Raw genomic sequence first — 12,962 nt, forward strand, 5'->3', positions numbered from 1 at the left:
GGGTGTGGGGGTAATGCCCCACACTTTCTTGATCCGGTCGTGAGTGGGGGTGATGTGATCAGCATCACGCCCCTGACCGCCTCTACCCCCCAGGGTTTCCCCCAGGTACCCATGTTATTCGATGCTTGGTGGCCGCTTCCATCGTTAGAAAAGTTCCCAGATTTGAACTGGCCGGGGATCGAACTCGGGACCTTTAGCATGGTAGTCAGATGCGTTACCGACTGAGCCACCGCGGCCACAAATGAAAATTGCTCATCCAAAAAAATTAATATTGTTATTGTGGATTTTTTGTTATTTATGTCTCTTTGTTCCACTTGTGGCTAATCTTGGTGGTGGCGATTACATGGAAAGTGATGAAGTAACATTAGAAAAAATACCCAGGCTGCGACGAATCCAGAAACTTCTGCATCATTATAGTCACATAGGGGGCATGTCATTAAAGGTTAAATCATTTGTTAAAATGAAAGCTGAGTGCAATTATTAATGTTCAACTTCATTAGAACACTATATGAATGAATTGTAAACACGATACATGAGTTGGGAAACTGTTTTCAATAAATTTGTACCAGGATTCTGACATCATTTAAAGCTTAATATTATTATATTTCAAATGAGATATAATCTGATGGTGATTCAAACTTATGTCCCTGTGTCCATCATTCTAACCTGCATTCACCCGTGCAGCTTAGTGGTTACACACCAATATATACTAAGTATATCATGTTGATTATGAAGAGTTTTTCCTGTTCCTGTGCTGTCTAACATGACTGTTATTGTTTCAGATCTGAAATTGCAGACCGACTAACACAGACTTTTACATTAAATGTCAAAGATGAAACGAACCATAAAACTTATACATTAAACTTTCCTGGAACAAAGACTGTTTTAGAGATTAAATCTGATGTATACAGTTTAACAGATATTCCTGTTCGGCATCAAGTTTGGACTGGTTGGCCATTAAAAGTTAAAGATGAAAGTGTAAGTAATTTTTTCCTTGGAAATTTGTGGTGTGATGCATGATGTAATTCTTAAGTAATACCACTTGTATTTAGGCCTTAAAATCAAGCATGCGCAGTGAAATCCCAACTTTATGTTTCCAGGTTTTACATGTTACTTCTTTGGTTCAAATAAATTAAAACAGTAGAAAATTTTTGCTCCCAAAAACTGTGGTGCGTATTATGCATGGAATAATTCAGACTGCCAACATGAAATTACACATGTTTTCAATATGTTAATGTGTATAACATGTGTATATCAACAGGAGTAAATTCTCAAATTTCCAGGTTGGATTTTGTTGGTAATAATAATTTTAAAAAAAGAACACCATAAGTAAAATGGCAATTTACCATGATTTTTCACTTTCTAATGGAGCGTTTTGCAACACCATGAAAAGCAGTAATGTTCTGACAGAATTCGAGCATGCACCTCCGATCACATGGGATGTGTATCAGCAATATTTGTAGGCCAATAAATGAGGACTGAAAATCTTTAACATAACTTTGATAAATACGGAGAAACTAGTACTCACTTTTATCCACGAAGCTGTTTTTTTCTTTTTCGATTAATTTCAGTAGCCGCAGATAATAGTGAGTACTAGTTTCTCCGTATTTACAAGGTAGAATCAAAAAGTAAGGTAACAAGTTTTTTTCCACAGAAACCTTTATGTCGTGGTTGCCTAAACTGTGACAGGGTATATATGACACTGCACGCTAACATTCCACATAGTCACCATATTTGTCTAAGCACGTGTTCCAGCGGGTGACCAATGCATCAATGCCACGAGTGAAGAAATCAGTGTCAAGGCTGTCCAACCAGGTTTTCACTGCATCCTGTGCCTCTTGCACTGTGTTGAAGCGTCGTCCTCGAAGATGCTTCTTCATTGGTCTGAACAGATGGAAATCGCTGTGTGCAAGATCAGGGCTGTATGCGAGGTGTTCCAAAACCTCCCAGTGGAAACGTGTGACATGGTCACGGGTGAGCTGCGCTGTGTGAGGTCGAGCGTTGTCGTGTAACAACAATACACCCTCCCTGAGTGCTCCAGGTCGTTTCCGACGTATGGCCTCTCTCTATCTGTCCAATGTCTGGCAGTAGGTCACAGCATTGGCAGTGGTACCACGTGGAAGGAATTCCAGGTGAATCACACCAAGGTGGTCCCAAAAGATCGCGGCCATTGTTTTCCAACACCACACTTGTTTCCTGGATAACACGTTGTTTCCATACACCTCCACAAGTTCCCGATGGATCTCGGCTGGTTTCTTCCCCTTCGCATGCAAAAATCTGATCACACTTCGCACTTCCACATTTGACCATGTTTCCAGTAACCCTGCCATCTTCAAACTGCGATTCTTTGCAACTGTGTCACCGTGCTGCTCTCTAGCGGTCACCAGGGATACTATCCATCAATACCTACAACACAAAAAAAAAAAAAAACAGTTACTAGCATATCGTTGTACATTTTCAGGGCACTTTTTACCTTACTTTTTGATTCTACCTTGTATATACTACCGCGTCTCTCTTTTCCCAATTATGAATAACTTTGATTTTGGTTTCTTTTATGGAATAAACAAGGTGGCTACAGAAATGAAACCTTTGGGGTGCTAAACACAGTGGAGAAAGAAGGGGGAGGTGGCATGGATTGGTGACTCATTGTATACACAAGACAATATTCTCCTCTTGATCTGCATAGCAACAGCTATACAACCTTGTCGCTTTTCCCCATCAAAAACCAGAGTGCTCATTATACATGCGTAAATACGTTATAAATCTTCTTGCTTGTAAGTTCTCTAGTTACAGTCACCTAAAACCATAATTGAAGTTCCAGTGTATTCATTATTGTCAAGTCCTGTTCATACAGCCAATATGTATATATATATGGGACTGAATCGATACCGATGCTGCTGTATCAGTATCAGCTGATATCGGAAAGTTGGAATTTGTTTACTAATACCAGTTGATACTTTTCTGGCATTTCGGCTCTTCATGGTGTCCACGAAAATCCCACTTGACACTTTCATTGAATCTAATTATCTTGGAAATCATTCGAAGTTTCTTTTAATTTTGCACCAGTTTTGCATGAAAAACTGGATTTTGTGATTACGTAACACACATTTAATATTCTGATGTAATTCTTGAATGTCTCACCCCTTGGCATGTGGTCTAAGGCTTTGAGCTACTGTACGTGCAATGGTTTGAGTCTCCTGGGGAAAAGCGTAACAACTTTCGTCCTGAGATTTCACACAGTGTATTGGATCATCGTGAGGAAATTGGGGAGCTACGAATGAGTATTTGCAAGTTTTTAAAAAAAGAACTGCCTCAGTCCTGTGGAAAAGGGGCTGGTGCCTAAATTCTAACCCTGTAGGTAAATATGCCATGGTATTAGTGTAATATAGAATGAAGTACAGTAAAACCTCGTTAATCCAGACCCCACAGAATGTAGGATTTTAAAGGTAGCTAGAAGTCAACAAGGGAACATCCCAAAGAAAGGGTAGTCAACCACTGATGAAATTCTGTTTCCCGCAGACTTTGTACTGTACTGTATAGTGGATTTAGACCTATGGCCTTTAAATACACCATAATAAACGTGTTTTGTTGCTATAAACGGAGTTGTAATGCACTTTCTACTGTTCTTTTAGGTTATTTCAGTTAATCCGGACTTCGTTAAACCGGTCAACTTATCCCCCCTATTAGTCTGGATTAACGAGGTTTTACTGTATATGCAAATTTCAGTAATCAAGTTTTCTACATGATGTTTTTACCGAAGTACAAGTATTGGTAAAAAAAAATTACACCCTTAACAAAAGTTTGTTTCCTTTAAATTTTTTGTATTAGAGCAATTAACATTTCACAACAAAGAGTCAGCCTTTTTAGTAGTGAGCTCTGTGATTTGTTCTTATGCTGGTGTTCCTGTAAATAGGTGGTCTGTGAGCAAGCTTTTGCAAAGTGCACATCAAACGAACATTAAACATGGAGAGACAGAAGCATCACTCATATGATGTATCACTTAAACATAAAGTAATTTTGTGTGCTGAGGAATTTGGAAGCTATGAATCCGGTCGACCATTTACCATAAGTGAAGTGTGCCTTCGTCATTGAAGACGTCAACAACAGCAATCTGTCATCATAAGCCTATCTTTTTTTCATGGAAAGAACTGGTAAAGTCTCCTGTCGTGGAGGCTGTTAGTCCATTCTTCCTTCCACTCCTGGATGATCTGGGAGTTAATTCTGCCAATTACTTTGTAAATTCTCTCTTCTTGGCCTTCCTTGCACCACTATATGGCAGTTCTGTGTTTGATTATTTGGTCTTCATTTGTGATGATGTTTTTTTTGTTACATTTGTTGTATATTTTAGCTAGTCGTCTCAGATTGGTCCGTCGAAAGAAACTATCGCATTGTAGATTATGAATATGTATGGGTTTATAAGCAACATAGGGAATCTGAATGTGTTCGAACCTATTTCTACCAATTTATTTATAACAGGCTCAGCTTTTGAAGTTACGTAATCCATGTCATTGTTGCATTTCTCGTAATTTCACATCGAGATATTTAGCTTCCTTTTCTCTTCTAAGATTTGTCTCTGAGTTTTATCTGTGGGTGTTCATTAGCATTCAACTTACCCTTTAGGATTACAAAGTGGGTCTTCTGGGTGGCAATCATGAATTTTGCCATATCACTCAAGTCCTCAAGAGAGTTTATCGCAACACTGGTCTATCTTTCCAACTCTGTTCTTCAATTACCTTCCATAACAATTATTACGTGATCTGCAAAGTTTATTGTGCTTTTGATCTTCGAAATATTTTCTAATTTTTTGAGAGATGGCTCCAAGTTTAAATTCCACAATGTGGAACCTAGAATGGATCCTTACGTTGTTGATTTTGCGGCCGTGAAGTTAGACGTCTGATGTGCTTTCCATCTGTGATATGGTTCGTGGGCGATCTATGTCTCTCAAGGTCCTGGAGAGATGGGGCCAACTAGTGTTGGTACAGGTAGATGTCAGTTCAAAGCCTCACAACGCCATCAACGTCTCTCTACCATCTGTGAGGGCCTCTTTTTTCAGTTGAAAGAGGGATGCAAGGCCATTTGTACCTTACAGCCTTGCGTCGGAGAACCAACTGCAATTGACTTGATCTATTGCTTGCAAATACACTCGATATAAATGTCGATTGCATCCGTGTATAACAAGATCTTGCTTTCATGTCCACAGCGCTCTCTTATAATACATGATTCTTCCTTTTGAGTCTGCAAATACTGACATGTTTAAATCTAAGGTAATAAAAATTGCACAGAGCACTTGAAATACCTGTCACTCAACCTGACCTACAAGCTTAAGGAATTACTTCGCAGACCCAAAAGGAAGAATCGTTAGTGGTCTTACATTATATACCTACTATCTGCATACCTGTATACACACTGGCTATCAAGATTTACTTCATTACACACCTACATTTGCCTGAAGTGACCTGGGGAAATCTCAGGGATTACTGTTATTACTGTAATTTTACTGTAGCAAGCTGGCCAAGTTCACCCCAGCATAACAACAGTGGATGCTGAGCAAACAGGACCTTCCCAACCCAGCAATATTCCAGAGCAGACAAACTCGTACTAGCTCGGAAAACGTCATGTACTATCACACGTCACACCAAGTATAGATTCATCAACGCCGAGGCAGGCCCATTGTCCTATGTGGAACTTCCACGTCGTCTCCTACCAAACGGTAGGGAAAAACCTTCTCCGGAGAGATCCTACAGTTTTTCTTGTCTTCCGAATAACAAGAATCCATGATATATAGGGTGGAAACGTAACGTGTAAAGTGCTTTTAATTTTTTTTAAAAAAAATATGCCTTGGTTAGGAACTGTGGTGCGTTTAATATGGAAACAAGGCATAATCATGTTACAGCAAGAATCCAAGTTACTTTAGGAAAATCCTGTGTGTTATATTTTGTACTAACAAAAACTGGATATAACTAGTAGATAAATAGAATAGCTAACATTTATTCTGCAATCTAATCTATGAAGCTGTGTATAGCAGTGATGATGAAATTTTATGAGTTGAGTAGACACCATGTAACGGAAATGTGGTTGGCAGGCTTTGGCACTCTAATACCTGTTGGCCACAGGGTTTATCTATTTTGCAAACAAACACCTTTCAACATATATAGCATTAATAAGGGTCCCTGGTTCGAATGCTGGCCTGGGAATGGGTGTTCTTTGTCACTGTCCAATCATCTTCATCTTCAAGAGTAGCCAAAAATGGCAGAGAAGTGAAGTAAAATAAGTCAAATCAATGTAGCATTAATAGCATAAACATGCCGGTTCAGTGACAGTGTGTGTTAAGTGTGGCCAACTTTCGATCTTGCCACAGGAGATTCCATGTTCTAATCTCGATCTGGGCATAGGTGTCCTTTCTTTAATTTAGTCACATCATTACTAAATTCGCATCATCACTATTAGTCAGAAATTACAGAAAAGTGACTGAAAATAATATAATTCAAAAAATTACGTGCTATCTTAATGCTGCCAGCATCTTTCCACTTTTGAATGGAAATTCGATATTGAAGCTTTGGTACAATATAATTCTCATGCATGTCTGATCATCAGTTTTTGGATGTAGTTTCATAGCTACTGTAATGAGCTTCAACAATGAACAATAACTGTTGCATGTTAAACATTGTTGTGCTGTTTTGTGTTAGGTCACCTTCACTTCCAAAATAATGTAGAATGTAAAAGATATAAAATATTGAAAATGAACGTGAAGTTAGTAAATCTCTGGACTTAGCTTTTCCTTTTTTTTTTTTTTTTTTTTTTTTTTTTTATAAATAAAGCCATTTTGACATTGTTGCTCTTTACCTGTATCAGTTTATTTTAAATTTCAGAATGTGGATAATTATTGTGAATCTCATTTTATTGTGTACGTCCGAAATGTTCTTGTGGTAATTGGTCATATTTCCAAAGAAATTTCACCAAATATGTGAAGTTTCCTTAATTTTCATTCGTTTCAGCTGTGCATAATGTTTCTCGATGTTCTCGAACTGTTAATTTATGAGAAGTCAAAAATTGTGTTTATGCTTATCAACCTTTGTAAGAAAACGTTTCATTGTTGTTGTTTGGCTTCCTGAGCTTCCTGAATTTCTAAAATCAGACTGCTACCACCCGATTTATTTAAAATACTAAATAGTTGACATATTCATTGAAATTGTAATGTTTCACCAGAATTTAGAACCGGTTAAAATCATAGTGTTGTTGTTGTATCGCCCACAAGAATTAGCCCTTTCCATCTATTTTTCTCACCTCTATTTATTACATTTAAAAAAATAATAAGCCCATGGGACGCGAGGTCCCTTTGCTATGTCTCTGTTATCATAATTCCTCCCATTGTCACGGTAAACTGAGGGTCAGTAACGAGGAGTAAAACGAATAAGCAAAGAAATAGAAATGCCTTCTCTGCAGTGGTGTCAGGTCTGATTCCCTTCTAAGACACCTTGTAGACTCGTTCTGACCCAAATTTAAACTGTAGGTCCAGTTCTGATTATTTATCATGAGCATACAGTGGACTTCTCGAGCCTGTTAAATGTGGTGGTAAAAATACAGAACGAATGAGTCTTTGATATTATTATTCATAATTATATATCCAAAACATGACAGTTTGGCCGCGGTGGCTCAGTCGGTAACGCGTCTGACTACCATGCTAAAGGTCCCGGGTTCGATCCCCGGCCGGTTCAAATCCGGGAAATTTTCTAACGGTGGAAGCGGCCCCGGCGCACACCCAGCGTCGAATAACATGGGTACCTGGGGGAAACCCTGGGGGGTAAAGGCGGTCAGGGGCGTGATGCTGATCACATCACCCCACTCACGACCGGATCAAGAAAGTGTGGGGCGTTACCCACACACCCCCTATACGCCTTCATGGCGTGGTGCTATGCACAGGGGAACACTTTACCTTTTTACTTTTTTAAAACATGACAGTTGGGAGGGCAATCACCCCGTTAGCCCTTCCCTTGAATCTGTGCCTCATGTCAGCATTCTGTAGGTAGGCCAAGGCCCCCATGGGCTGTTCCTCCACAGGTTTTGTTATGTTCATTCTTGAATATGTATTTAAAAAAAAAACTAGCAATATTAAATTACCTATCACAGAGTTACAAAATATAGTATTTTCACAAAAGATTGGTGCTTAATAAATTTGAACTGAATTTTGCGTAACTTTCAGAGTTTTTAGACTCGACATAAGGGTTGTGTGGCATTTGCAAACTCCATGCAAGATTAAAACTCCATAATAGTCACAGATAAAGTCCAACCAATACTTTCCAATGCCTATACAGCCTTTAGTTATTAATAATAGCAAGAAATATTAAGAAACATTTATGGCCATTTTTGTAATAAAGCACGATTTCTCCAGCTGAATACTATATTGTCGTATGTCAATCTGCACAGACTTTGCAGGAGAGCTGATTAAAGTTTGACATGTATGTTTGGATTTGGAATACACTGACTACAAGATTTGTGCAAATGTTTTCTTAATTTGGATAATTCACATCACTTTGGGTGACAGCCAGATACGTTGCTTCAGAATGTGATGCATTAACCTGTAAGGAACATGATAATGTCATCAACCTATCTCCAACAAAAATTCGAGATACGACATAACAGCATTCAGCTGGTGATATGGGCTTTTCCGTTGATGAACAATTTTTTTATATACCTTTGTTTTTATTATTTCATTATTATTTATTTCTATTTTTTACAGATAACACTAGCCTGTTCAGGGATCAACTTTCCATCACATGAATTGACAGTAAAGCAGTCACAGAAAGACAGACAAGTAAGTACCTACTCTCTACGTAATTTTGTTAATCACTGATCGATTTTGTTGTGCTTTAACATATCAATGATGTACAGGAAGAAACGCAACTTGAAGTTATAACAATAACAAGAATAATGATTGTTTGCTGTTTAATGTGAGATCACTACGTTTGCAAGACAACCACACCATTAAGAAAATATTTTATGAAAGCAATGCATATAAGCTTGGACGTGATGTAAGCTAAATGTATTAGATGAATATCATTAGAAGCATTAACCCAATATAATTTATAGATCATTCCTCATCCCGTTTGCCATAATAATTGGAACATAAAATAAATCCTCAACTCATTGGAGGTCAAAGGATGATCCATATTTTTCTCTACCTTTTCACTGAGTTATACAAATATCCATGTCAAAAGATAATTGCAACAGTATTTACATTTCCAACATTGTATTCTGAAATAAGATGACAGTTGTTGAGTTGTAGTAAAAATGTATAAAAAATAATTTTGCACAAACTCAATCATGATGTATACATGATAAATTTTTCGGCCGTGTGTAGAAAAGCTTACTTTACAAAAATGTCGTATAAAAGAGAGAAAAGATAGGAAGGAGTATTCTGTGTTAATTTCAGGGAAAGGTGTTTTGTAAGTTGGTTTATGCATGTCAAATACCTCTTTTTTACTTTTTTCATGTTGAGCCAATAAAAGCATTAAAATCACTAACTTTAGACTTTTCTTGAAACTTTAATGAATTCGCATAATATAATTAGAACCTGAAAGATAGAAATCTGAGTCGGGAAGTGGATCCCTACTCTTTTCGATTTGCAAGCAGTAAAACGGGAAAGAAGGCGGTCATAATAAAATTTAGGTATGTAGATTTTTAACCAAATATTAGGTATAGCCTAGTTCTTATGGAAGAATAATTTATTCCAATATATCAAATAAACTTCATTTTTATTCCCTCAAGTTATATTTCTGATAAAAGCAAAAATGCAAGTCGAAAAATTTTACGTGTTGAATTCAGATATACTTTTACTTCTGCTCAGTAAGTTCTTATGTGACCCATGAAATTCTTTGTTTTTGTTATTCAAGAGTAAATAAGGTAATTATTAAGAACTCATTCTTGATATAGTGTAAACATGATCTACATGTATTTCAGATTGTGGTAGACATTACTGAAAGTGATAGTTCTGCTGAATTTGAAGACGCCCCAGAGTCATTTACAATGGAGGATGATATTTTTGTTACAGACATTATAACCAAGAAAATGCAACCTTTAAGTAAGTACAAAACTGTTGTCTCTTGAGAAAAATGTTGATTCATGTCAGGGGGTGACGGAACTCATTTAAATAATATTCCTGGCCATGATAGAAGTTGCTTTGGTTGTTTCCATCCCTTTCCTTTTTGTGTGTGAATTTTGTCATGTCATTTGTAGCCTGTATTCACAAGTATTTGACTTCACTAAGTATTCTTTAGACTTCAGGTCTGGTGAGTGTTTAGGCATGCTGTTTGAACCCAACACACGTTACTGTCAGCTACATGGTATGCAACCCCCCCCCCCCTTTTCCCTGCTGCCCCTTATTTTATTGACGTATTTCAGTTTTTAGTGTTTAGAAACTGTTTTGTGAAGTCTCTAGTAGAGAATGTGAAAATGTGCATTTACAGATGTAGGGATCCTAAAATGCTTAAAAATACCATCTACATGTCAGAGTTTGCGGGAACTATGAAATATGAATATGTCAGTAAAGCAAATGATGTTTAGATTCCATAAGGGTTTATATATATATATATATGCTCTGTGTTGTTAATCATATATATTTGATCACAGTAATTCTATATGTGCTAAGGCCAGTATAATATTTCTTGAAAATCGAGGTAATGTTATACTTGGATTTGTTTTGATTTTTGTTACGAACATTGCTTTTCTTCCACCCTTGGCTAATCACAATGATGAGCATGACACTCGCAAAGAATGGCCATATATAACCCAGAGCACCTTACGTTATTGCATGCTGTATATTATATTGTATGTGCTGCCTTGAAATTTATTTTCTTGGGAATATCTGGTCAATTGTGGTCACTTACACATGGAATTCTGATTCAGTTTTTGTCTGTGCTTTTTTGTGATAGGAATTTATTTTTTATTTAGTTTCTTACATTCAAACCAATAATTTTTGCATCATGACTATTTAATTATGAGGGAAAGTCAATATATAAGTTGCAAAATGAAATATCTTCGAATTGCTGCAATGTGAAATTGTTTTATGAATATCAGTCATTGCATTGATCCTTTCCGCAAGTATCGGTGTAGGTGACAGCACCACCGTGTATTGTATACGGTACTAGTAGTCACATTCTCATGCAGCGGTGAGTCATTCAAGTGGGTAAAATGGCAGGTGTGCTCGCTGAGTGTACGCGTGGTAAGCAATCTTTTTAAAGTTTTTTTTGCTTCTTAAATTTCAGTCAAAAGTCTTCAGTGATTTCTCTTTGGATCTCTTCATAAAATACAACTAAAGCCCATGCAATCAAAGAACAAACTCAAAATCTATTTTGGCCTTTTGCGTCAGAAGACAGGAGGGTCACATGAACTTCTAAATCAATCAGGTTGGACCTGTTGACACATGCCTCGGAGTAATAGTTCGGAGTCCGAGGTGTGGCTAATCCTAATGGCTGCTGTCTGTTAGGAAATTAATTTGTCTTCCATTCTCTGCCTCCCCCAAAACTGTGAGCGAAGGGTGCATGTTGACAGCAGAAGGTGTCACTTGTGACTGAACAAAAATCAGGCATGTGGCAACACTGCTCTCTTGTACTTGAAAACTTCCACATCTAGAGACGAAAAGTCTGGATAGGTTTTCATTGTTTTGGCTTTAAATATGTTTTTTTTACTTGAGTGATTTTTGTAATTATATATTGTAATTTACAGTTCTCTGTACTTCAGTATTTTTTTCATTTTTTATACATTTTCTTAGTTCCAGATAATGTAGAAGATGAAACTGCAGCTTGCTTACACTTCTGTGAACAATTCACAAGTAGGTACGGAGAGTGTCATCCTGTGTTTTATCATGGGACATTAGAAGAAGCGATTAAAGAAGCTTGCCTGAAACCAGCGAGAGAGGTAATGTAATATGTTATTAAAATGTTAGTTTTGTTAAAAAGTTTTCCTGAAAGAAATAGTTTTATAGCCTAAGTAGTTTGGAATGTTGTATAAAACAAAGTCAAACACAATCCCAATACCACTGAAATATTAATTTTATTGCACATATCTTTTGTAATAAATGAATGCTTAGAATCTTACAGTATCAGGAGATTTAACTCAGTTCCATAATGTTAAAAACCAAATCATTTTAACACAAAACAACAAAGTATCATCATTATTATTTGAGACATATCTGTATGACTACTCCATTTATGATAACATTCTAAAAGAATAAAATGTGTACATCGAGAGATTCTTGTTCCATATATGGATGTTTTTGTTCAGTTTCCGGTCCCTTCCTCTGGTTTTCCCAGGAGTTAAGTTAAATATGGAACGTTGGAGATCGGCTCTGCTGTAAAATGGGGTAAAATTTTCCTACATGTGTGTATGATGTCATTTTAACAAGGCAGTCTCAAATATATATGTATATTTGTTTAAATTTATTGCTTTTTATTACAGAGGAAGTTGCTTGCCGTCTACCTCCATCACGATGCTAGTGTTCTCACCAATGTCTTTTGCACACAATTGCTGTGTTTTGAATCTGTGGTCTCATATCTCACAAACAACTTCATAGTTTGGGGCTGGGACCTCACGTTTGAATCAAACAAAGCAAAGTAAGTTTGGCATTCTACTTTTTAATATTTTAGGTATACTTGTGTTTATGAAGGTAGTTTTGTAAACAGTCATATGATGGGGAATGTGACGAGGATCAGCTTCATGTCATTGCATTCTATGCCGTATTTGCAGGGCATTTAGTTTTTGACAAAAAAACGAAATGTCAAAAAACACATTGTAGTGTTAATTTTTCATGTTTTTAAAAGGTGTGAGATGCATTGTGCTACCATGTCTCGTCCTGAAATTATCCGAAATGAACTGCAAAATGCGAAATAAACTCGTAAACACAAAATTTATGGTTTATTTACCGACGCGACATCTTCTGAGGTCTGAATTATCCTGCGAGTTGTGCA

General features: G+C 37.0%; 1 protein-coding gene across 1 annotated transcript in view; it reads left to right on the forward strand.

The window, feature by feature from the left end:
* Positions 1 to 12,962, forward strand: part of casp (Fas associated factor casp) — a 56,092-nt gene that overhangs the window by 22,301 nt on the left and 20,829 nt on the right. The window contains exons 5-9 of the mRNA XM_083144775.1: positions 783 to 978; positions 8,738 to 8,812; positions 9,958 to 10,078; positions 11,768 to 11,913; positions 12,454 to 12,608. Of these exons, the coding sequence (XP_083000901.1) occupies positions 783 to 978; positions 8,738 to 8,812; positions 9,958 to 10,078; positions 11,768 to 11,913; positions 12,454 to 12,608 (693 nt within the window). The remainder of the gene's footprint in view (positions 1 to 782; positions 979 to 8,737; positions 8,813 to 9,957; positions 10,079 to 11,767; positions 11,914 to 12,453; positions 12,609 to 12,962) is intronic.

The sequence above is a fragment of the Lepisma saccharinum genome, chromosome 1 (genome assembly GCF_977018435.1).
Source record: "Lepisma saccharinum chromosome 1, izLepSacc3.1, whole genome shotgun sequence".
Classification (NCBI taxonomy): Eukaryota; Metazoa; Arthropoda; class Insecta; order Zygentoma; family Lepismatidae; genus Lepisma; species Lepisma saccharinum.